The following is a 26,624-nucleotide window of genomic DNA, read 5'->3' as shown; positions in this document are numbered from 1 at the left end:
TTAAAAATAAAGACTAATTTTATTTAAAAATAAGCCTATTTAAAAATATTTAATACATGTATTTTTTTTTTGTTCTAAAAGCTCAACGCGAGTTAGTTACAGCACTTGTTTCATCAACAATATACCAATTTAAAGAATGTTTGGAGTTTTTGCCTGAGGAGACTTATGATTAGTTACTAGTTAAAAACAGGGCTTATCACAGACACATTAGTCTTTATTGCTATAGCCCATCCTCCAAACACCACCTTGTGGCATCTATGTTACACACTCAAGTAATGTATGCACTTTCGTAGTAGTAGTGGTAGTGCACTTTAAATAATACTCATTCCCAAATTCTACTGCATGGTAAACTACATACGTCAAATGTGGATGTAATCTGGCCAGAAGTAGGAAATATTTAAACCATAAACATGTCAGTCCCTTAATTTCATGTATGTTCCTTCAGATTTGCAATCTCCAATCTCATCTCATCATCTCATTATCTCTAGCCGCTTTATCCTGATCTACAGGGTCGCAGGCAAGCTGGAGCCTATCCCAGCTGACTACGGGCGAAAGGCGGGGTACACCCTGGACAAGTCGCCAGATCATCACAGGGCTGACACATAGACACAGACAACCATTCACACTCACATTCACACCTACGCTCAATTTAGAGTCACCAGTTAACCTAACCTGCATGTCTTTGGACTGTGGGGGAAACCGGAGCACCTGGAGGAAACCCACGCGGACATGGGGAGAACATGCAAACTCCGCACAGAAAGGCCCTCGCCGGCCACGGGGCTTGAACCCAGACCTTCTTGCTGTGAGGCGACAGCGCTAACCACTACACCACCGTGCCGCCCCAGTCTCCAATCCATATGATTAAACAATATTTAAGCTCAATGTTACATATCAGTATATCATGAATTGGTATTTCACAAATCTTGAAAATGCAATGAAAATCTGCACGTTGACTTTGCTTTATAACATTATGTTGGGGGTAGAAAATAATTGAGTAATTCTACTTTGTTACAATACATGAGTATTTGGGGTATTTATGCTTTACTTGAGTGTTATAGGAATTGAATACTCATAATTACATTTTTGAGAAGAAAAACTTACATTTTACTCCATATATTCTTATTTAGTACTCATTACAAATCTCAAAGATCTCTTCTTCTCTTATCCTCTTCTCTTAACAAATGCATGCTACATAATTGAATGGGCTCCTGTGCATTTTATTTGCTTTTTAGTTACATTTCAATTTAAAGTGTTAAATCAAATTCTTCAGTTTATAAAGCAAAAATTAAGCCAAATCTGCTGTAGTCTACTTAATTTCATGTTAAAACATCCATCCACTATCCATAAACGCTTATGCTGTCCAGGGTCACGGGCAAGCTGGAGCCTATCCCAGCTGACTATGGGTGAGAGGCAGGGTACACCCTGGACAAGTCACCAGGTCATCACAGGGCTGACACATGGAGACAAACCACTATTCACATTCACGGTCAATTTAGAGCCACCATTTAGCCTAACCTGCATGCCTTTGACTGTGGGGGAAACCTACGCAGACACGGGGAGAACATGCAAACTCCACACAGAAAGGCCCCCATTGGCCACTGGGCTCGAACCCAGAATCTTCTTGCTGTGAGGTGACAGTGCTAACCACCATGCCACCCCTGTTAAAACTTATTTTATTTTTAATTTAAAATTTAACATTTTAAAGCTTGAGTACATTTAAAAGTAGCAACTTTCTGACTTTCACTTGAGTCCATTTTTGGCTGGATATGTCCACTTTTAATTTAGTAAGATTCTGATACATTACTGTATCTATATTTCACCATACTGTACTTAAGTACCATTTCTCAGTACTTTTCCCACCCCTGAAATATAGGCAAGAATGGCCATAAATGGATTGGCAAGAGCAAGCCATCACCTGTAACCAAACAACAAAATTGATCTTCTGCTAGCTTTGCTAGGAATAATAATTCTGTGGCAGTGATAAAGAGTGGGGGCCATGGTAACACTAATGGTATCAATTAACATTTATTATTTTTTTAAATAATACAATAAATATACTACAAATGAACATCATCTTTGGTAGAGTTACAACATCCTGGCTCTGTCATGATTTCACAATTAAGGACATGCCTTTATTCATCTGAGCATTTGAAATGTATATCATAGCAAAAAAGAGTCTATTAGAATAAAATCAATTTCAGATTGGTATAACATTGAGAGAATGAAAAACTTTCATCATTTTCATGCATACAGAAAGGCTTTAATGCTTCAAAAGACATACAAGGGTGCGTGGCCACAGTAAACTTGAATTTATTGACACAAAATAACAATATATTTTCTATCCTTTCTTACACAGGTTTAACAAGACCTTAAAACAGACAACACAACACAAGACAAATATTACAAAACCCAAATAAAACAGAATTCTATTATTGGCAGCATCATGGCTTTTTTTGTTTTGGAAATTTACAAAAATGGTTATTTTCTTAAACATTATGATAAGAATTTTTATGTGTTGTGAATTATTTTTAAAAAGCAATTCAAGTCATATTTCAAATTAATAGAATGCAAAGGTTTGGAGCAACATGGCTGGCATAGTGGTGTAAGATGTTGAGTGCATTAGGGACTAGTGGCAAAGAAATGCAGGGAAAACAGGAAAAAAAAAGACAAGAAAATTTATTTTCTTTCCATACCAAGGCTCTTAAGAATTATAATAAATGGGAAATCTATCTTAAAGTGACTTTTTTGTTTTTTCGTGTGTTTCATGAAGCCTAAAGCTGTGAGAATATCTTTGGCCTGAGATTTGGAGGACAGTAGATTAGTTGGTCCTCTGTATTTGGCTCTGGTAACAGAGGTCAAGTTCTTCCCTGTACAAAAAAATACAAAATAAAAAATAATCTCTCCACTAAAGACCTTATGGACCTCTGACTGCTTGAGGTGAACTGCACTCATGTCCAAACTAAAGCTCTAGGTCCACAAACACTAAAATAATTATTACCTTTAAAAATTCTACTTTTTTAAAGCTACATTTTAAATTCATGGGAATAAATGTGCTATGGAGGACTATGAAAAAGTACATAAATAATCTCCAGGCAAAGCGCCACTTTACAGTTTGCATACCGCACATTCAAAAACAGTGTAGGGTGATGGCAAAGAGACAAATTTGTTAGGTTACGAGGTCAAAATTTTTGGTTTATGAATGAATATGATGGATTGGCATGCATAAGCATATTTTCCCACACAAGACACAGGACCTGCTACCCAGAAAAAAAAAAAGTGATGAAATAAATGGAAGATGCATCATCATTGGTAAATCATTTTAAACAAATAAACAAAAAATGGAAAATCTATATGTATATAGCACCACAGGCAGAAGGAAATAGCACCTAGTTTACTGATATAGTGTTTCCTCAATGAAACAGTCTTTCATTGCTTTCTGATTGACTCAAGCACAAGGTTTGATAGAAAAAGGATAAAGGATGGAATCATTCAGATACCCTGTGATTGTAACAATCCACAAGACCAAAATCAGTTTGACATGAACTTGCTATTATTGCTTGTTCTGACTTTTATTTTCATTCAGTCATGTGAAATTACAAAAAAAGATGTGGGTCACACCTACAACAGGACAATGCTTTCTTCTTGGTATTTCTGCCATTTTATTTAATTTTTCTTTGCTATCCAATTTTCTTTAGGATGACTGATATTGCTGAAATGCAAAACTTTATTTGCACCATTTATCAGTATCTCTATGGTCCTTCTCGCTCAATGGTTCACATGCATGTTTTGAAGCGCACAAGAAAAAAACAGAGAAATATACAGAAAGTACTTACAAACATACAAAAAATATTTATATATATTTATATATAAGCACCATTCCAGGGAATGGGAAAACCAATATGCACAAAATAAAGTTCACTGAAGCACTGAGGGAAAATGGAACACTGAATAAAAGCAAGAAGAAACCAGACAGAGCTAAAATCAGGTGGAGTGTAGGTTTCCACCTACAGGAAGTGCATCAAAGATGAAGGAATACTGTTGCTATCTCCTGCACCTATACAGCATGGGCGGTAAGATGTGGTCAGAATGTGGCAATTAAAGCACAGGGTTAGCTAGCTAGCATTCAGCTAATCCAGTTTCAAAACTTGCATGTGACAGAGACAGGTACACTGAGGTCAAAAATGTGTTTGTTTTTTTTTTTTTTTTTTTTTTTTTAGAAATCCATTCTTTATTTTCTTAAATTTCTTTTATCCTTTCTATGCTAAATTAGTGTTTTATTTTGGAAACACACATATTTAGAAAATATATTGTCCGTTCCTTTTTTTGGTTTCTGAGAAAATTAATGTGTTTATTATGTTTTTCTGGTGCGTCAGTGAACAGTTTTAGCCAATAAAGCAGGCCGGGCCAACCTCAAAGCCAAACTTCTGTGATGGTCCACCGAAATCGTTGAACATGATGTCAACATATGGTATCTGCTCCACTTTTGGTGTGTTGATCTCGAGAACAGTCTTTTCATAGCCTTTTTTCAACTGCAGACAGGTGGGGAGAGAGGAAGGGACAAAGAAGAGGGTCAAGAAAAATAAATTAGGTGAAATTTGAACAAGAATACAGTCCCCTCTAAAAGTACGAGAATGGCAAGGCCAAAAGATCAAAAGATGAACACGAGATGAGAGTTTCAGCTTTCATTTCCTGATATTTACATCTAGATGTGTTAAACAACTTAGAACATGGCACCTTTGGTGGCAGACCAGCCAATTTTTTAGATGAGTAAGAGTATTGGAACCGATTGTCTTAAAGTACAGTAAATAACACTTCATATTTGCTGTCATATCCCTTGCTGGCAATAACTGCATCAACCCACTGACATCACCATACTATTGTATTCTTCTTTGTGATGCTTTTCCAGGCTTGTACCACAGCTTTTTACAGTTGTTTGTTTTGGGGGACTTCCCCCTTCAGTCTCCTCTTCAGGAAATGAAATGCTGTTCAATTGGGTTAAGGTCTGGTGATTGACTTGGCCAGTCTAAAACCTTCCACTTTTTCCTCCTGATGAAGTCCTTTGTTGTGTTGGCAGTATGTTCTGAGTCAATAGATTAAATGCATTTCTCTGTAAATTGGCAGACAGAATATTTAAGTAGACTTCTGAATTCATTCTACTGATACCATCATGAGTTACAACATCAGTAAAGATTAGTGAACCAATTCCAGAAACAGCGACATAAGTCCAAGCCATGACACTACTTGCCTGGCTGGTATGTTTCAGATCATGAGCAGAACCTTTCTTTCCTCACACTATTCTTTTCATCACTTTGGTAGAAGTTAACCTTGGTTCCAGAAGGTTTTACTCAGGTTTATTGTCCACTCAGGTTTGTTGATGGTGGAATGGCTGGGTGTTTTATGTCCAGGGCTCCCTCATATCTGTGCTACCTTCTGGCTATCCCTTTTAGTTATGCTGTTATAGTTTGTTCTACCGGAGTCCCTGCTTGAACTCAGCACACAATATACACTGTTCTTAACCATTACATTACATTGGGCATACCCAACAACCTGTCTGTCTGTCCGTCCATCTGTCTCTCTCTCTCTCTCTGTCAAGGTACACATGCCACTCCTGAGATGCTGACCTCTCTTGTTCTCCAGACCTATCAAATCAATCCTGACACTTTACTTCTGACTGGAGTTCTCATCACTTAACTCCTGTGGAGGATGGCCCCATATGGACATCCTAAAGATACACTTAGAAGATGGCTCTGGAGAATTAGTTTTGCTACGATGGCTTAGGACTACAATTGCCATGATAACTTTAGGACTGTAGTTGTCATAAACAGTTGTGCACTCAAGTCTCCATCAATGACCAGTTACACAATTGCACTTTTTGACCATACAGGACATGATTATGGAAGCAAGTTATTTATAATCATGCTATCTGTTATCACCCAAATGAGGATGGGTTCCATTTTGAGTCCAGTTCCTTTCAATGTTTCTTCATGTTTTCTCAGGGAGTTTTTCCATGCCACCACCACCTCAGGCTTGCTCATTAGGGAAAAATTCACATTTAAATTTATATTTTTTCTGTAGAGCTGTTTTATGACAATAGCCCCTTTTACACCGCTTGTTTAAGGTGGGAATCTTATGCCTTTATTCTGCCTTGCATTCTGTGTAAAACATCCAAATGTAGAATGGGGGGTTTGTTGTTGTTCCACTTCTAAGCCAGAACAACTGGTAGTAACAGACCTGGAATCGATGTCTGTTTAAAAGGGACAGCCGGCACAGTGGGACAGGGGTGTGATGTTTTTGACAATGACATTATTCTTTCAGACAGCAGTGCAAATTCAAACATCTCCGTCTACAGCATCTATGGTCTGTATGCCTTTCTGCCTCAAATCCTACTTCTCTTCACTTTCTCCTCCAACATAATTCTAATCCCAGAAACATGTTGCTTGCACAAGTCTCTCTCTCTCTGTGTCTGTCTGCAAGCACAGTTTTCTGTGACAGACTTTTCCCCCAAAAAGCTGGCTTGGCTAAAGGACACAAACGTTACATATTGAGGCTGTTACTTCCCTTAAATGGGAATTATTTAATGGAAGTGATTACATGTTGCATGTGATGCTCAGCAACTTTGCTTGTGTTTGAAGAGGGATATAAAGGTGCACAGCTAACAAAAGCTCTTCAACACTCAATTCACATGCTGTTTTAAAAGCAACTCCAGTATGCTCAGGGTATTCATATTGCCTATGCACAGATATGTCACCATACACATCAACACTCCATTGTGACATATCATGTCACACTGAAATGTAAAAACACACACTGGCATGGCTTCATGCTGCCTTTTGTCAGTCCTGTGTTCTGTGGTGCATGCACCTGAAGGTGCGCCTTGGGCTGCGCGTGCGCCGAGTGAGCTCCAGCATGCACGCCATGAACAAGGCGCACCTGAACTCAATTAGAGATCTATGTGTTTAGCTATTTAAGGACTGCGCTGATGCAAATGCAATGCTAAGTATTACGCTACGTTAAGTACGCATTACCGAGCCTTTCTTCTCGTGTTCCTAGTTTCTTTTGCCGGTTTCTCGTTATTGTTCTCGTTTTGCCTTTGCCACCATCAACATATACGCACTGTATTAAACTGAACACTTCTGCACATACAGCCGCCTCCCTGTACCTGACAGAATACTTTGCCATACAATGGATGTCAAGTCAAGTTTGTTTGTATAGCGCTTTTAACAATAGACATTGTCCCAAAGCAGCTTTACAGAATCTGAATGACCCAAGACACAAGCCAGTTTTATCCCAAATCTATCCCCAATGAGCAAGCCCATGGCGACGGTGGCAAGGAAAAACTCCCCCAGATGACACAAGGAAGAAACCTCGAGAGGAACCAGACCCAAAAGGGAACCAATCCTCACCTGGACAACAACAGACAACATGACTAACATTAACAGTTTTAACATGAAGTCAGTTTCGTTGATGTTATAACTCTTCATTAATGGAAACTTGAGTGCAAAACTGTTCATGACAACCGCAGTCCCAAAGTTAGCAAGCCAACTGTATAATACTGTATAAAACTGTATAACGTAATACTTGTCATTTTAAGGGCATACCTAACGTGTTTTCTTTCTCCCCCCCCCCCCCAATCTGTCCCTCTGGGTTACATGTTGGTCCTGGGATTGAGATGCTGGCCTCTTCTGCCCCTCGGACCTGCTTGATCCATCCTGGTGCCCTGTGTCTGGTCGGAGCTTTATCGTACCGCTCCTGTGAAGGACGGCCCCATGAGGACAGTTGAGGGTTATGCCTGGAGGATGCTCTGGACTCTTACAGTAATGCTTTTATGGCTGAGGACTACAGTTGTCTTGCTAACTTTAGGACTGCAGTTATCATGAACAGTTTTGAACTCAAGTTTCCATCAATGAAGAGTTATAACAAGCTGTCCAATTATCGGCCAATATCAAACCTCCCCTTTATCTCCAAGATCCTTGAAAAAGCTGTGGCACAGCAGTTATGCTCATATTTACATAGGAATAACATCCATGAAATGTATCAGTCAGGATTTAGACCTCATCATAGCACAGAGACAGCACTAGTTAAAGTAGTAAACGACCTACTGTTGGTGTCTGATCAGGGCTGTGTCTCGCTACTTGTGTTGCTTGACCTTAGTGCAGCATTTGATACCATTGATCATTCCATTCTTCTGGATAGACTAGAAAATGTTGTGGGAGTTAAGGGAATGGCCCTCTTCTGGCTCAGGTCTTATCTAACTGATCGTTATCAGTATGTTGATATAAATGGTGATATTTCTAGACGTACCGAGGTAAAGTTTGGTGTTCCACAAGGTTCTGTCTTGGGTCCACTGCTTTTTTCTCTATATATGTTACCTCTGGGTGATATTATTCGTAAACATTGTATTAGTTTCCACTGTTATGCTGATGACACACAGTTGTATGTCTCTGCAAAACCTGATGAGAGACACCAGCTTAATAGAATCGAGGAATGTGTTAAGGACATTAGACACTGGATGCTTATTAATTTCCTTCTGCTTAACTCTGACAAGAATAAAGTACTTGTGCTAGGACCACATACAGCTAGAAGTAAGTTTTCTGATTACACAGTAACTCTGGATGGCCTTTCTGTTTCTTCACGTGCAGCAGTAAAAGACCTCGGAGTGATTATTGACCCCAGTCTTTCATTCGAAACTCAGATTGATAACATCACCCGGATAGCTTTCTTTCATCTCAGAAATACTGCAAAGATAAGAAATTTAATGTCATTGCATGATGCAGAAAAACTAGTCCATGCTTTCGTTACCTCCAGGTTGGATTATTGTAATGCCTTACTGTCTGGATGTTCCAATAAGTGCATAAACAAGCTCCAGTTAGTTCAAAATGCAGCAGCAAGAGTCCTTACTAGAACTAGAAAATATGACCACATCACGCCTGTCTTATTCACACTGCATTGGCTCCCAATCAAATTTCGTATTGATTATAAAATACTACTATTGACCTTTAAAGCACTAAATGGTCTCGCACCACAGTACCTGAGTGAACTTCTGCTCCTCTATGACCCGCCACGCCTACTTAGATCAAAAGGTGCAGGCTATCTGCTGGTACCTCGTATAGTGAAAGCTACATCAGGGGGCAGAGCCTTTTCTTACAAAGCCCCACTGTTATGGAACAGCCTTCCAAGTAATGTTCAGGAATCAGACAGTCTCAGCATTTAAGTCTAGGCTGAAAACATATCTGTTTAGTCAAGCCTTTTGTTAATGGTGTTTATGAGGTAAAGGAGTAGATCTGGAGGGTCCTCAGACATAGAGTGTTTTGGTAAACTGGGATGTATGGATGCTGTCAGTCCCCACTCGCTTGCTCACTTGAGTTTGTTGACGGTGTAGTGGCTGGCTGCTTTATGTCCCGGGGCTCCCTCATGCCTGTGTTACCTTCTGGCTCTCTCCTTTTAGTTATGCTGTCATAGTTAGTTGCCGGAGTCCCTGCTTGCACTCGGTGCAATATGTATACTGTTCCTACTTATTCAAGTGACATTGGGCATACCTAACCACCTGTGTTTTCTTTCCCTCCCCCCCACCCCAAATCTGTCCCTCTGAGTTACATGGAGTCAACAGGAAATCTTTTGGTGGAGACGGTGGACACCTCGACTGGCTATCGTAGCCTGCAGGGAATCGGCCGTCAGACATTCTGTCACATGTCCCAGACCCGGTGAAATGTAACTGAATTGTCTTGGCCAGCCCTAAGGGTCCCATCTGCATCTCATCATTGCTGAGGAGTGTGCTCCCATCACCCAATCAAGCATCCAGCCAGAGCAGGTCATGATATATTTTACCATATTAACATGCCATTGTGTGTTATGCCTGATGTAAAGACTCTCGTCTCTGCGAGCCTACCACACAGATTTAATACTTGTCATTTTTAGGGCATACCTAACAACGTGTTTTCTTCCCCCCCCCCCCCCATCTGTCCCTCTGAGTTACATGTTGATCCTGGGATTGAGATGCTGGCCTCTTCTGCCCCTCGGACCTGCTTGATCCATCCTGGTGCCCTGTGTCTGGTCGGAGTTTTATCGCCCCACTCCTGTGAAGGATGGCCCCATGAGGACAGTTGAGGGTTATACCTGTTAAAACTGTTAATATTATAGTCAGGCTGTCTGTTGTTGCCCAAATGAGGATGGGTTCCCTTTTGAGTCTGGTTCCTCTCGAGGTTTCTTCCTCATGTCGTCTGAGGGAGTTTTTCCTTGCCACCGTCGCCACAGGCTTGCTCATTGGGGATAGATTAGGGATAAAATTAGCTCATGTTTTAAGTCGTTCAAATTCTGTAAAGCTGCTTTGCGACAATGTTTATTGTAAAAAGCGCTATACAAATAAACTTAACTTGACTTGAACTGTAGTCCTCAGCCACAAAAGCATTATTGTAAGTCAAGTTAAGTTTATTTGTATAGCGCTTTTAACAATAAACATTGTCGCAAAGCAGCTTTACAGAATTTGAATGACTTAAAACATGAGCTAATTTTATCCCTAATCTATCCCCAATGAGCAAGCCTGTGGCGACAGTGGCAAGGAAAAACTCCCACAGATGACATGAGGAAGAAACCTCGAGAGGAACCAGACTCAAAAGGGAACCCATCCTCATTTGGGCAACAACAGATAACGTAACTATAACATTAACAATTTTAACATGAAGTCAGTTTCGTTGATGTTATATTTCTTCACTGACAGAAACTTAAATGCAAAACTGTTCATGACAACTGCAGTCCTAAAGTTAGCAAGTCAACTGTAGTCCTCAGCCATAAAAACATTACTGTAAGTGTCCAGAGCGTCCTCCAGGTGTGACTTTCAACTTTCCACATGGGGCCGTCCTCCACAGGAGCGATGAGACTCCAACCAGACACAGGGCACCAGGATGAATCAGGCAGGTCCGAGGAGCAGAAGAGGTCAGCATCTCGATCTCTGGAGCCTAGTCCAAGATCCAAGTCAGGTCCGGAGTCTGAGCATGATCCCGGCCCAGATTCCAAGTCCTCAGCTCAGCCTACTCCTAGCCAAGAACCCAAGTCATGTCCAGAGCCCAAACCCCCACTGGGGCCAAGCATGATGGCTTTTCACTCCCTGAGGGAGCTCTTTGGGAGGGGGTTCTGTCAGTCCTGCGTGTTGTGGCGCGTGCACCTGAAGGCACGCCTTGGGCTGCGTGCGCGCCGAGTGAGCTCCAGCACACACGCCGTGAACAAGGCGCGCCTGAACTCAATTAGAGAACTATGTGTTTGGCTATTTAAGGACTGCGCTAATGCAAATGCAATGCTAAGTATTATGCTACGTTAAGTATGCATTACCGAGCCTTTCTTCCCATGTTCTCATGTTCCTGGTTTCTTGATTCTTTTGCCCGTTTCTCGTTATTGTTCTCGTTTTGCCTTTGATGTACTGTTTGCGCCTTGACCGACCCTTTTGCCTGTTTTCACGTTTCTGATCTTGCCTGCCGATTTGGACTGTTTGCCTGTATTTGTGTGTGTGTGTGTGTGTGTGTGTGTGTGTGTGTGTATATATATATATATATATATATATATATATATATATATATATCTCCACTGTATTAAACTGGACACTTCTGTACATACATCCACCTCCCTCGCGTACCTGACACCTTTATTTGGTTCAGCGTAAATCACTAAAGCTGGAATACTGAGGTGTCTTCCTTATGCCAATATTATGGAATATCTGTTTAAAAAAAAAAAGGGATAATATCTATTGTTAAAAGTACTATACAAATAAAATTGACTTCACTTTTGTGGCTCATCTCTGTATTCCTTGTGAATCCCAATTTGGCTTTCCCAATCTTCCTGCTGATAAGTGGTTTTCATCTTGTGGTATTGGCATCTGTATTTCTGCCCTAGTCTTCTTTGCTCCTGGTCATGCCAGCCACAGACTGGTAGCAGATATGTGAAGTTCTCGTGGGCTGAGGCACTTGGTAAGTGCAGGAACATCATTTGGACCACAAAAATTGGATTGCCCTCAGCATCTATGTAAGACATCTGTAACTGCATAAAGAAACAGGCGGTCCAGCTTGCAGCTCAGGATATAGTGCCCTCTAGAGATTCCTTTGAAAATTATACATTTTTGTATTGGTTGTATATTGTATTGGCTATGCCCAATGCTTGCGCAATTTTCCCTCTTTTCTGATTCAAAATGGCTTGCTTTTCTCCCTTAGACAGTTCTCTAGTCTTCATGTTGGTTTATCCTTTTTAACAACAAATGCAGTCTTCACAGGTCAAACCCAGGGCTCAAACCAAGAGTGGATATCCAGAGCTATTAATTGTTTAAACAATCAATCTAACAGGGCACACCTGGGCAACAAAAAACATCTGTCAGTTACATCTTGCAATATTTTTGATCGCTTGATAAATGGGTGCATTCAAATAAAAGGTGTCATGTTTGAAGTTGTTTAAGACATTTTGATGTAAATATCAGGAACTGAAAGCTGAAATTCTGATCGACTGTGTCATATGTATCTTTTGATCTCAAACACAAATGTCCTCAATGTGTAGCAAAAACCAAAGAATTGGCCTTGCTATTCTAATACTTTTGGAGAGGATTGGACATAAAACACTGCAACTGTCCTTCCATCACTACTTGAGGAATAAGTGTGATTTTGTGCGGTCTTAGCTCACCGCACATCCATCTACGATGGCACTAATGTATGGATTGTTGTCATAGGACATCTCTTCATCATTGGAGCCCAGGAAGCGGATGGCCTTGTCATGAGTGTTTTGCTCCTGGTCATGCCAGGCCACGGACTGGTAGCAGTTATAGGTGAGGTTCTGCCGGGCTGAGGCACTTAGCAAGCGCAGGAAAGTCATTTGGACCACACCAATTGGACTGCCCTCAGCATCCATGTAGGAGAGCTGTAAGGGCAGAAGGAAACACGGGGTCCAGTTAGCAGCTCAGAATATAATGCCATTGAGAGGTTCATTAGAAAATTATACATCACACCTTTTTAGTTAGATGAAGGAAATATTTCAAGGACTCCCAAAAGCAATGAAGACTGAAAATTTATTGAGGCTAATGAGGCTAAGACAACCTTAACCCTGATGTTTTGTAGAGAATCCATTTCTCCTAAGGTGTGTAAATTTCAGAAGGGGGTTGAATTTATAAAATGTCCAGTAAACATTATTACTGCACCAAAAAACAAAAGCATTTATGTTTATTAATTAAAATAATCCAAGCAACAAACAAACAAACGAACAAACAAACATGAGCCAGTATACAATCGACGGAGAAGATCAGAATTTCAAGCATGTCAAAATTGTGCTTATAAGGCATTCTCATCAAATTAGGTATCACACTGAAAAAACAATGTAAACTAAGCTGTTAAAGTGGATCTGTTTTTTTTTTTGTTCATCTGCAGTGAGAAGCATTAATCCTTAAAACACAAAATATAGCAATGTTAAATAATAATTTATTTTCTCTCTGGTGTGATGTAACATTTGCATTTTAAGAAATATGCAAATGCTTGTTTTCTCCATACCAACCCATGGTGAGTTAGAACACGCCCTTTCCTCCTTTTTATGTCTTACACACACACACACACACACACACACACACACACACACACACACACGACCTTAACTGTGATAGCAAAGCACAAGAAATGAACATGCTATGCATGCACACATGCACACCACCGTACTTACGTGTTTTCCTTATCATACACTCATTCACTGACCTTACACATGCAAGATGATATGAACTTGTATACTAACACACAAACACACAGACTGGGCTCAGAAGTATTTCTGCACAGTTAAACTGTGTTAATTTTCTTTTGTGTTCAATCAGAATTGACTAAAGAATCTAAAAGTCACTACACTATCCAGTTGATGTATGTGTGTGTCTGTATATTGCCCATGGATTTTTCTGCTTTGCGTGGACTACCAGCACATGAAAACATTACCTTATGTTCAGAACCACATATCATCAGTGGCTGAACCCAAAAGCTATGCGAGAAAGAAGTGACGATGAGTCTCAAAGCCAAAAAATTGGCTATTTCCACCAGACTTGCCAGAGAGAATGGGAAACATGCAATGGTTTAGAACACTCAAAAGAGTGTACTGTGAAAGTGTTTCTCCAGTTTACAGACAGTGAGGGTGAAGACAGAAGCCTTTAGCCAAAATTAGTCACAGACAAGCTCCTGATCAATTTAGGGAAATTTCCCACCAATTCCTCAAGATACTGTGAGAGTGTTGTTATTTTTGTCACAGCTTTGAGTGACTCTTCTGCCCTCATCTCTCAGACTGGCCATAAGCCTGAGGACTCTGTTGCTGTCATAGTACAGAGAAGCTCATGCAATACCATGCTCAAACATGACCAGATCCCAAGAGCTCCAACTGAAGAGCTAGAACCATGCAGAACCACAGGGTTTCCAAGAGATGGAACCTTAGCACCACGGCACCTTGAAACCTAGGAACTTAGGACCTTCAGAACCTTGGCTCCTCAGAACATAAGAACTTTGGAACCACACAACTATGGGAACCTCAGAACTTTAGAACTGAGTAACCTCAGACCTTCAGAACCTCAGGACCTTGGAAAAGGAACCTCAGGAACCAAAGTCCACTCTCTTGGATCCTATCTTGGGCCTTTCTACTTACCATGGAACCCCGTTTGTAGCGACTATACCAAGTGCCTGGGCTGTCTTTGGGCCAGCGAGCCATTTTGCTCTGTAAAATAACAAGAGTGGTTCAGGAGGTGGAAGGTAGATGGAGGGTCATGGAGGTGCTCTTACCAGTTTACCACGTTTGAATTCACTGTACCAGGAGCCTGGAGTCTCCTTCACCCAGGAGGTTAGCCTAGTCTGAGACACCAGAGCAAGAGAAAGAATGGGAGTTTAAAAAACAGGGAACATGACCAAGAAAAACAGGGAAAGAAGAAGAAGAAGAAGAAGAAGAAGAAGAAGAAGAAGAAGAAAAAGGAGAACACAAGCATGAGCAAGAAGAGCTCATGCTCTATGATATGATATGGAGAGGGAGGATTAGGAAAAGTAGAAGAAAAAATACAAATATAACAAGAGCATGAAAAGAAAAAACAAAACAAGGATGAGACCAAAGAAGTTCATGGAATTAGAAAAAAGGGTTTGGAGAAGTGCAACATTAAAAAAAAAAATTATACTACTTAAGTTATTTTAAATCAGAGCATACATTCTGAGGCAACTAGTTCTTGCAAAATTAGCACACTGGTCCCCAAAACAGTTTTTCTTCTCTCCTAGCTCCTAACACATCGGAACCAAGCAGTCAGGAATATAAATATCTGGTACAGGCTTGTTAGAAACTAGGAAAGAGTAAAAATGTGAGCCGTCTGGGGCCCTCTGAGGACTAGGTTGGAAAACAGCAGTTCATGTTGTCGAAAATTAATTTGCATTATTAAATAGTATGATAAGCTATGACGTGTTATTTATTATATGCTGTGTTATTAATTACACAGTGGGTTGCTATTAAGGCTAGATATCGCCTGCTATCATTTATGATACTATCATTGTGCAGTACATCACTATTCATATATCTCAATTGGGTTGAATCCTTCTGTTCAGTGGTCAGAACATAGCTCCAATGTGTTTATCATACCTCTGATAGTACCATTTTCAACAGAGCAACAAAAGCAAACAATTATGATGTTTTTCTTCTGCATATTTGAAATTGGGATTTGATATTAGGGAGAACATTGCATCTCTTTACATATTTTGCATAGAACATTGCATATCTTTGATTATAAAAGCCAATATGTTTCATGGCCTGAATAGATGTGTTTAAGGGTTTGTATTGTTTCCTGAATATTCAATTCTGGTGTAGCACATCTTATAAACAGTGTTACTCATATTTATTCAGGAGTACATGTTTTAATAAAGTCAAAATGCATTCATATATCTGAATTGAATGCCATGGCGAATATGTAGTAAATGAAAGAGAGTCACAAAAGTTTAGACTCTCTGGCTAACATGACCACACTCTCACTTCCCAGAAATTTGAAACCTGATTACTAAAGACAAACATACAATTTATACATACACACATTAGACAACAGTGGTAATCTGTAGGAAAATAGGCCTACACATGGGACAGTGTGGCTTCACAAACTTCTTCACACTGATTGCAGGAAGTGTGACTTAATCAGTCTTTCACAAAATGTAGCTTATATTGAGGCTTTGGGCGGCACAGTGGTGTAGTGGTTAGCACTGTCACCTCACAGCAAGAAGGTTCTGGGTTTGAACCCAGTGGCCGACAAGAGCCTTTCTGTGTGGAGTTTGCATCTTCTCCCTGTGTCTGCGTGGGTTTCCTCCCACAGTCCAAAGATATGCAGGTTAGGTTAATTGGTGGCTCTAAATTGAACGTGAGTGTGAACGTTTGTGTCTCTTATGTGTGTGTCGGCTCCGCGATGAGCTGGCGACTTGTCCAGGGTGTACCCTGCCTCTCGCCCATGGTCAGCTGGGATAGGCTCCAGCTTGCCCCCCGTGACAAGCAGTTACAGATAAAACAAACAAACACTGAGGCTTTGCACCATCACGTGACCCCCACAGCAACAGTAACTACAACGCCATGACAGAAGGCATGCTTGTAGTGCTTCATTTAGAGGAGTTAGTTGTTGTTGATCGGTATGGGAAGGTTTTGCTGCATTTTTGGATGTGCAAATAATTTTGAATGAAACAAAAAGACATCAGATTTTTTAATTTACCAAAAGTAATTCATCATTAGGGGGAAAAACTACAGAGATTCCTAAAAGTGAAAGGGAAAAATGGCTCGCAAACATTTGGCGGGACTCTGTGTCGAACGGAGAGGTCAAAAACCCTATGGTATGCTCACTTCATTTCCATGAAGGTAAGAATTTAAAAAAAAAAATTGATTTCGGAACTGTAGCAAGGTGCTCATTCTTATACGGTGAAGTGAACATGAGCAACACAGCGGCTCAGCATCACCTAACCTTCCCTGAGACTTAAAAAGTGCATTCGGGGATCCTTTGGTGCGCATTGTGTGCACACTTGGGGGACCCAGTCGTCATGGGAAACACCTGATGCTGAGTTGAGCACAGTCAGCACATACATATAAGGATGCTGTTTTCATAGAGACTTTGTGAAGTATTTTGTCAGGTATGCAACAGTAGACGGATCTAAGTGCAGGAAGTGTGTTTATTAGCAGGCGTGATCTTTACAAAAACAAACGAAACTGAAAGCAGAGTCATAAACATGGCTAGAAACAAATGTGACAGTGATAATGGTAATACTTTGAAAAGTCTCAGTGTCCTTATTTGTGCATGCTGATTGTGCTCAAATCAGCATCCAGTGTTTCCCATAATGACTGGGTCCTGTGAGCGAGTGTAGCTGCTCGAGTGCACAAAGGCATGGGGCAGTCAAGTGTTCACCTGCTGTGTGACCACAACTTTTAGCTCACCTGTATATCACCATGCATCGTCACCAAAACGCCTCATCGGTAACCCATCGCAAAGCATCATGAGCTGTAGTGTGACTGTAGCTTTATGCTCACGTTCACTTCACTGTATATACCTGAGTAAACAACATACTGTTGGCGTCTGATCAGGGCTGTGTCTCGCTACTTGTGTTGCTTGACCTTAGTGCAGCATTTGATACCATTGATCATTCCATTCTTCTGGATAGACTAGAAAATGTTGTGGGAGTTAAGGGAATGGCCCTCTTCTGGCTCAGGTCTTATCTAGCTGATCGTTATCAGTATGTTGATATAAATGGTGATATTTCTAGACGTACCGAGGTAAAGTTTGGTGTTCCACAAGGTTCTGTCTTGGGTCCACTGCTTTTTTCTCTATATATGCTACCTCTGGGCGATATTATTCGTAAACATTGTATTAGTTTCCACTGTTATGCTGATGACACACAGTTGTATGTCTCTGCAAAACCTGATGAGAGACACCAGCTTAATAGAATTGAGGAATGTGTTAAGGACATTAGACACTGGATGCTTATTAATTTCCTTCTGCTTAACTCTGACAAGACTGAAGTACTTGTACTAGGACCACATACAGCTAGAAGTAAGTTTTCTGATTACACAGTAACTCTGGATGGCCTTTCTGTTTCTTCACGTGCAGCAGTAAAAGACCTCGGAGTGATTATTGACCCCAGTCTTTCATTCGAAACTCACATTGATAACATCACCCAGATAGCTTTCTTTCATCTCAGAAATACTGCAAAGATAAGAAATTTAATGTCATTGCATGATGCAGAAAAACTAGTCCATGCTTTCGTTACCTCCAGGTTGGATTATTGTAATGCCTTACTGTCTGGATGTTCCAATAAGTGCATAAACAAGCTCCAGTTAGTTCAAAATGCAGCAGCAAGAGTCCTTACTAGAACTAGAAAATATGACCACATCACGCCTGTCTTATCCACACTGCATTGGCTCCCAATCAAATTTCGTATTGATTATAAAATACTACTATTTAGGGATGTCCCGATCAGGTTTTTTTGCCCTCCGATCCGATACCGATCATTTGATTTTGAGTATCTGCCGATACCGAGTCCCGATCCGATACTTCTTATAATCCATAAAAAATAAAGACGAGGAAAGAAACGGATCCAGGATGTTCCTCATTTTTTATTTAACACCTTATTTTAACATTCAACAACTCCGTTAGCAAACAGAGCACTTATGTGAGGCAGTTTGAACAATAAATAACAAATTTTAAAAAATAACCTTAAAATACCTGGCAGGAATGTAAACAAATAAAAAAAATAAAGTGCCACAGTGCCGGTAATTTGCTTTTAAGAACGCATCTCACAGTGGTGTACAGTAATTTCAATTAAGGAAATGAACGTTTTTCTTGATGAAAACAAGCATTTCTACCCTTTCAGGTTTGAGCCCGTTTCTTTTGTCATCCAACGAAAAAAAAAATGATCTCATGCTTTGCTTTCCGCTTCAAACTGCTTCCGTGTTCAACTTTGCCGGCAACAGGCAGCCAATAACCAATAGCGTCTCCGCTACAAAGTGATGTCATGCCGCACGCGTTGATGTTGCTGTGTTGAGACAAGAGGTCTGGTCTCACTCTGTGCCAACGCATAGCTATTGATGTGTTAAAAATGAGAATATATTATATAGATATATATCCGATCCCTGATCGGGAGGCAATGCCCGATTCCGATCGAGTCTGAAACCATGTGATCGGGCCCGATTTCCGATCACGTGATCGGATCGGGACATCCCTACTACTATTGACCTTTAAAGCACTAAATGGTCTCGCACCACAGTACCTGAGTGAACTTCTACTCCTCTATGACCCGCCACGCCTACTTAGATCAAAAGGTGCAGGCTATCTGCTGGTACCTCGTATAGTGAAGGCTACATCAGGGGGCAGAGCCTTTTCTTACAAAGCCCCACTGTTATGGAACAGCCTTCCAAGTAATGTTCGGGAATCAGACACAGTCTCAGCATTTAAGTCTAGGCTGAAAACATATCTGTTTAGTCAAGCCTTTTGTTAACGGTGTTTATGAGGTAAAGGAGTAGATCTGGAGGGTCCTCAGACATGGAGTGTTTTGGTAAACTGGGATGTATGGATGCTGTCAGTCCCCACTCGCTTGCTCACTCGAGTTTGTTGACAGTGTAGTGGCTGGCTGCTTTATGTCCCGGGGCTCCCTCATGCCTGTGTTACCTTCTGGCTCTCTCCTTTTAGTTATGCTGTCATAGTTAGTTGCCGGAGTCCCTGCTTGTACTCGGTGCAATATGTATACTGTTCCTACTTATTCAGGTGACATTGGGCATACCTAACCACCTGTGTTTTCTTTCCCTCCCCCCCACCCCAAATCTGTCCCTCTGAGTTACATGGAGTCAACAGGAAATCTTTTGGTGGAGACGGTGGAGACCTCGACTGGCTATCGTAGCCTGCAGGGAATCGGCCGTCAGACATTCTGTCACATGTCCCAGACCCGGTGAAATGTAACTGAATTGTCTTGGCCAGCCCTAAGGGTCCCATCTGCATCTCATCATTGCTGAGGAGTTTGCTCCCATCACCCAATCAAGCATCCAGCCAGAGCAGGTCATGATATATTTTACCATATTAACATGCCATTGTTGTGTGTTATGCCTGATGTAAAGACTTTCGTCTCTGCGAGCCTACCACACAGATTTAATACTTGTCATTTTTAGGGCATACCTAACAACGTGTTTTCTTTCTCTCTCTCTCTCCCCCCCCCACCAATCTGTCCCTCTGAGTTACATGTTGATCCTGGGATTGAGATGCTGGCCTCTTCTGCCCCTCGGACCTGCTTGATCCATCCTGGTGCCCTGTGTCTGGTCGGAGTTTTATCGCACCGCTCCTGTGAAGGACGGCCCCATGAGGACAGTTGAGGGTTATACCTGTTAAAACTGTTAATATTATAGTCAGGCTGTCTGTTGTTGCCCAAATGAGGATGGGTTCCCTTTTGAGTCTGGTTCCTCTCGAGGTTTCTTCCTCATGTCGTCTGAGGGAGTTTTTCCTTGCCACTGTTGCCACAGGCTTGCTCATTGGGGATAGATTAGGGATAAAATTAGCTCATGTTTTAAGTCGTTCAAATTCTGTAAAGCTGCTTTGCGACAATGTTTATTGTTAAAAGCGCTATACAAATAAACTTGATTTGATTTGTATAAGAATGAGCACCTTGCTGCACTTTGTCTCTCAAGCTCATGTTCAACTCTCTGTATAAGAAGGCGCACCTTGCTGCACTTTGTATGTTTGTGAGCCATTTTTCCCTTCTACATTTAGAAATCTCTAGTTTTCCCCCCGATGATGAATTACTTTTGATAAATTAAAAATCTGATGTCTTTGTTTCGTTTAAACTGATCTGCACATCCAAAAACCCAGCAAAGCCTTCCCATACCGATCAATAACAACTAACTCGTCTGAATGAAGTACTACAAGCCTGTCATGGCGGCGTAGTTACCGTTGCTATGGGGGTCACGAGACAGTGTAAGGCCTCTATTGGACCAGATTTTCCATATGCATGTGAATACTACTCCTATTTCTTCTGTTCTGAATCACCTGCAGCAGAGCAGTGATTACAGCATCCTAATACTGTGTGTATTAGTGCTACTACAGGTCTACCTGTAGGTCTGCTCTTTTTGTGTACTGTAAATTGTTATCTAGCCCCTCATCACTTGTCATCTAGCCTTTCATCAGTGGTTTTAAATGGACAGTATCATCCCAGCAGTGACAGTGTCTTGTTTAAAGGTTCCACCTACTATGCTGTGTCATAGGGGAATCCCTTACCGGTACCACTGATGGATGGGATAAAGGGGCCTGACAAATTGGGCTGCAGTCAGTAATGGTATAGCTGTATATGTTGTGATTTTGTCCATGGCCCTGCAGGCATTGTTCATGTGAATACTCACCCCTTCACTCTTTTTATCTGGGAAGATACAGCTCTCTCCTCCAGCTGTGAAGTTGCAGTAAACCTTGAAAGAATCTCGTGAGCAGCCCTGGTTTGGATCAATCCAGTACTCCCCTGGATAACATGTTTACATGATAACATGCAAATTCTTGTGATTTTTACATTGTTGTTTACATTTACTTTGGGTATGCAAATATTCTGGTTAGGTGTAGCAATAAGATTGGTTACAACCATTATTTATTTTAAAAATAAAATCATTATTTCATCCATATTACATCTTCTGTAATATCACTTTATGTACATCACTTTATGTACCATCACCTACATCGTCCATCAACAATCTTCTTTTGGAGTTTATTTCAAATTCAAAGCTTTCACTTTTAGGTTTATTCCAATTCGTATGAAATGGGATATTAGAAAAGCATGGAAAGCCCAAGTGTGTGTGTGTGTGTGTGTGTGTGTGTGTGTGCGCGCGCGTGTGCACCCACCATCAGGGAAGTCAGGGTGGCAGAGTTGCAAGTCTTTGCAGGTGCGTGCTGGGTTGCTCTTGGTGCCCAGTGGGTGCTTCATCTGTTCAATCTCCTGCTTGAGAGAGTTGAGTGAGCCAAAGATTTCCTCCATACCATCCTCATAATCCTTGTAGTTGGCATCAGCTGCATCATCCACAAATTGGCTAGCATCGATGCTACGCCTTGCTCTCTTTGGGCTTGAAAGGATGGGCAGTGGGTGGATGACATCACCTGGTGGACCCTTGAGGTGTGCATTGGGAGGCAGTGGTATTAGTGATCAAGGTTTTCACAATTACAAATCCATCAAAACTGCCTCCATGAAACATTATGAATGGTATGAGAAGATTGGTAACTTTACTGGTATGAAATCAGCAAAAAATGACCATTACAAAAAACTGCAGAAACGCCTGCATTTTACAGGATAATTGAACACATCTATTTAGATATTTAATATCGAAAAAGTTAAATTTTCTTGAAGATGTTCATACTGACCGGTGGACCTGGAGGTCCTGGTACTCCTGTTTCTCCCTTTGGTCCTGTTTGACCCTACAGGGAAAGAGACAGAAAGACAGATGCAGATTAAAAACGCAAACCAAAACCCAAATATTTATGATTTATGGTTGAGAGAGAAAACTTACTGAGGATCCTTTAGCTCCTTTAGGACCAGGAGGGCCCTGCATAAGACACACACACACACACACACACACACACACGTATACATCTGAAAACAGTAGGTTTGGAGTGAATGATGCTGAATGATTTTAAACATAAACTGTAATGATTGTAAAACATACAGGCAATCCAGGAGGTCCAATAGGTCCCAAAGGTCCAGCAGGGCCAGGAATACCCTGTATAGAGTGAGAGAGAGAGAGAGAGAGAGAGAGAGAGAATGAAAGAGAAACAAACAAACAGACAGCACCCATCCATTATCTGTAGCCACTTATCCTGTTCTACAGGGTCGCAGGCAAGCTGGAGCCTATCCCAGCTGACGATGGGCGAGAGGCAGGGTAAACCCTGGACACGTTGCCAGGTTATCGCAGGGCTGACACAGAGACAAACAACCATTCACAGTCACACCTACAGTCAATTTAGAGCCACCAATTAACCTAACCTGCAAATCTTTGGACTGTGGGGGAAACCGGAGCACCTGGAGGAAACCCACACAGACACGGGGAGAACATGCAAACTCCACACAGAAAGGCCCTCGCCAGCTGCTGAGTTCGAACCCAGGACCTTCTTGCTGTGAGGTGACAGTGCTAACCACTTCACCACCATGCTGCCCCATAGACAGCATTATTCAATAAAATCATAAGGACTGTGTGGGTAGATAATTTCTCTGTATGTTCCTCACATTTCCAAATACACTGTCAAAATGTTTGTGGACACCTGACCATCACACCGAAAAGTGCTTTTTGAACATTTCATTCCAGATTTGCTAATCTTTACTACTAATCGCCACTCTTCTCGGAAGGCTTTCCACAAGGTTTTTAGAGTGTAGCTGTAGATTTGCTCAGTCAACCACAAAAAAAACATGACAGAAGTTGGGTGAGGAGACACTAGGTGAAGAGGTATTACACACACACACACACACACACACACACACACACACACACACACACACAGTGGTGTTTGAAAGTTTGTGAACCCTTTAGAATTTTCTACAACCTCGATTCCAAAAAAGTTGGGACAAAGTACAAATTGTAAATAAAAACAGAATGCAATGATGTGGAAGTTTCAAAATTCCATATTTTATTCAGAATAGAACATAGATGACATATCAAATGTTTAAACTGAGAAAATGTATCATTTAAAGAGAAAATTAGGTGATTTTAAATTTCATGACAACAACACATCTCAAAAAAGTTGGGACAAGGCCATGTTTACCACTGTGAGACATCCCCGTTTCTCTTTACAACAGTCTGTAAACGTCTGGGGACTGAGGAGACAAGTTGCTCAAGTTTAGGGATAGGAATGTTAACCCATTCTTGTCTAATGTAGGATTCTAGCTGCTCAACTGTCTTAGGTCTTTTTTGTCGTATCTTCTGTTTTATGATGCGCCAAATGTTTTCTATGGGTGAAAGATCTGGACTGCAGGCTGGCCAGTTCAGTACCCGGACCCTTCTTCTACGCAGCCATGATGCTGTAACTGATGCAGTATGTGGTTTGGCATTGTCATGTTGGAAAATGCAAGGTCTTCCCTGAAACAGACGTCGTCTGGATGGGAGCACATGTTGCTCTAGAACCTGGATATACCTTTCAGCATTGATGGTGTCTTTCCAGATGTGTAAGCTGCCCATGCCACATGCACTAATGCAACCCCATACCATCAGAGATGCAGGCTTCTGAACTGAGCGCTGATAACTTGGGTCGTCCTTCTCCTCTTTAGTCCGAATGACACGGCGTCCCTGATTTCCATAAAGAACTTCAAATTCGTCTGACCACAGAACAGTTTTCCACTTTACCACAGTCCATATTAAATGAGCCTTGGCCCAGAGAAGACGTCTGCGCTTCTGGATCATATTTAGATACGGCTTCTTCTTTGAACTATAGAGTTTTAGCTGACAACGGCAGATGGCACAGTGAATTGTGTTCACAGATAATGTTCTCTGGAAATATTCCTGAGCCCATTTTGTGATTTCCAATAGAGAAGCATGCCTGTATGTGATGCAGTGCCGTCTAAGGGCCCAAAGATCACGGGCACCCAGTATGGTTTTCCAGCCTTGACCCTTACGCACAGAGATTCTTCCAGATCCTCTGAATCTTTTGATGATATTATGCACTGTAGATGATGATATGTTCAAACTCTTTGCAATTTTACACTGTCGAACTCCTTTCTGATATTGCTCCACTATTTGTCAGCGCAGAATTAGGGGGATTGGTGATCCTCTTCCCATCTTTACTTCTGAGAGCCGCTGCCACTCCAAGATGCTCCTTTTATACCCAGTCATGTTAATGACCTATTGCCAACTGACCTAATGAGTTGCAATATGGTCCTCCAGCTGTTCCTTTTTTGTACCTTTAACTTTTCCAGCCTCTTACTGCCCCTGTCCCAACTTTGAGATGTGTTGCTGTCATGAAATTTCAAATGAGCCAATATTTGGCATGAAATTTCAAAATGTCTCACTTTCGACATTTGATATGTTGTCTATGTTCTATTGTGAATACAATATCAGTTTTTGAGATTTGTAAATTATTGCATTCTGTTTTTATTTACAATTTGTACTTTGTCCCAACTTTTTTGGAATCGGGGTTGTATATTTCTGCATAAATATGGCCTAAAACATAATCAGGACACAAGTCCTAAAAGTAGACAAAGAGAACCAAGTTAAACAAATGAGACAAAAATATTATACTTAGTCATTTATTTATTGAGGAAAATGATCCAATATTACATATCTGTGAGCGTCAAAAGTATGTGAACCTTTGCTTTCAGTATCTGGTGTGACCCCCTTGTGCAGCAATAACTGCAACTAAACGTTTCCAGTAACTGTTGATCAGTCCTGCACACCGGCTTGGAGGAATTTTAGCCCAATCCTCCATACAGAACAGCTTCAACTCTGGGATGTTGGTGGGTTTCCTCACATGAACTGCTCGCTTCAGGTCCTTCCACAACATTTCGATTGGATTGAGGTCAGGACTTTGATTTGGCCATTCCAAAACATTAACTTTATTCTTCTTTAACCATTCTTTGGTAGAACGACTTGTGTGCTTAGGGTTGTTGCCTTGCTGCATGACACACCTTCTCTTGAGATTCAGTTCATGGACAGATGTCCTGACATTTTCCTTTAGAATTTGCTGGTATAATTCAGAATTCATTGTTCCATCAATGATGCCAAGCTGTTCTGGCCCAGATGCAGAAAAACAGGCCCAAACCATGATACTACCACTACCACATTTCACAGATGGAATAAGGTTCTTATGCTGGAATGCAGTGTTTTCCTTTCTCCAAACATAACACTTCTCATTTAAACCAAAAAGTTCTATTTTAGTCTCATCTGTCCACAAAACATTTTTCCAATAGTCTTCTGGCTTGTCCATGTGATCTTTAACAAACTGCAGATGAGCAGCAATGTTCTTTTTGGAGAGCAGTGGCTTTCTCCTTGCAACCCTGCCATGCACACCATTGTTGTTCAGTGTTCTCCTGATGGTGGACTCATGAACATTAACATTAGCCAATGTGAGAAAGGCCTTCAGTTGCTTAGAAGTTACCCTGGGGTCCTTTGTGACCTCGCCAACTATTACATGCCTTGCTCTTGGAGTGATCTTTGTTGGTCGACCACTCCTGGGGAGGGTAACAATGGTCTTGAATTTCCTCCATTTGTACACAATCTGTCTGACTGTGGATTGGTGGAGTCCAAAATCTTTAGAGATGGTTTTGTAACCTTTTCCAGCCTGATGAGCATCAACAACGCTTTTTCTGAGGTCCTCAGAAATCTCCTTTGTTTGTGACATGATACACTTCCACAAACATGTGTTGTGAAGATCAGACTTTGATAGATCCCTGTTCTTTAAATAAAACAGGGTGCCCACTCACACCTGATTGTCCTCCCATTGACTGGAAACACCTGACTAATTTTACCCTCAAATTAACTGCTAATCCTAGAGGTTCACATACTTTTGCCACTCACAGATATGTAATATTGGATCATTTTCCTCAATAAATAAATGACCAAGTATAATATTTTTGTCTCATTAACTGGGTTCTCTTTATCTACTTTTAGGACTTGTGTGAAAATCTGATGATGTTTTGGTCATA

The 26,624-nt window shown here is 41.1% G+C and overlaps 1 protein-coding gene across 2 annotated transcripts in view; it reads right to left on the bottom strand.

Annotated features, from left to right (window-relative positions):
• Positions 1 to 2,006: 2,006 nt before the first annotated feature.
• The window catches only part of col5a1 (procollagen, type V, alpha 1), a 278,601-nt gene continuing 253,983 nt past the window's right edge, over positions 2,007 to 26,624 (bottom strand). The window contains exons 59-66 of one of the 2 annotated variants that reach the window (XM_060935757.1): positions 22,663 to 22,716; positions 22,507 to 22,542; positions 22,361 to 22,414; positions 21,848 to 22,109; positions 21,361 to 21,473; positions 14,766 to 14,834; positions 12,655 to 12,888; positions 2,007 to 4,529 (exon numbers count right to left, since the gene is read on the bottom strand). In XM_060935757.1, the coding sequence (XP_060791740.1) occupies positions 4,383 to 4,529; positions 12,655 to 12,888; positions 14,766 to 14,834; positions 21,361 to 21,473; positions 21,848 to 22,109; positions 22,361 to 22,414; positions 22,507 to 22,542; positions 22,663 to 22,716 (969 nt within the window). In that variant the 3' untranslated portion in view covers positions 2,007 to 4,382. Of the gene's footprint in view, positions 4,530 to 12,654; positions 12,889 to 14,631; positions 14,701 to 14,765; positions 14,835 to 21,360; positions 21,474 to 21,847; positions 22,110 to 22,360; positions 22,415 to 22,506; positions 22,543 to 22,662; positions 22,717 to 26,624 lie in introns of both variants that reach the window. The other variant, XM_060935758.1, reaches the window with a different exon arrangement.

Source organism: Neoarius graeffei, chromosome 12, assembly GCF_027579695.1.
Source record: "Neoarius graeffei isolate fNeoGra1 chromosome 12, fNeoGra1.pri, whole genome shotgun sequence".
Lineage (NCBI taxonomy): Eukaryota > Metazoa > Chordata > Actinopteri > Siluriformes > Ariidae > Neoarius > Neoarius graeffei.
Note: the sequence above shows the minus strand (reverse complement) of the source record. Positions and strands in the feature narration are given on the sequence as shown.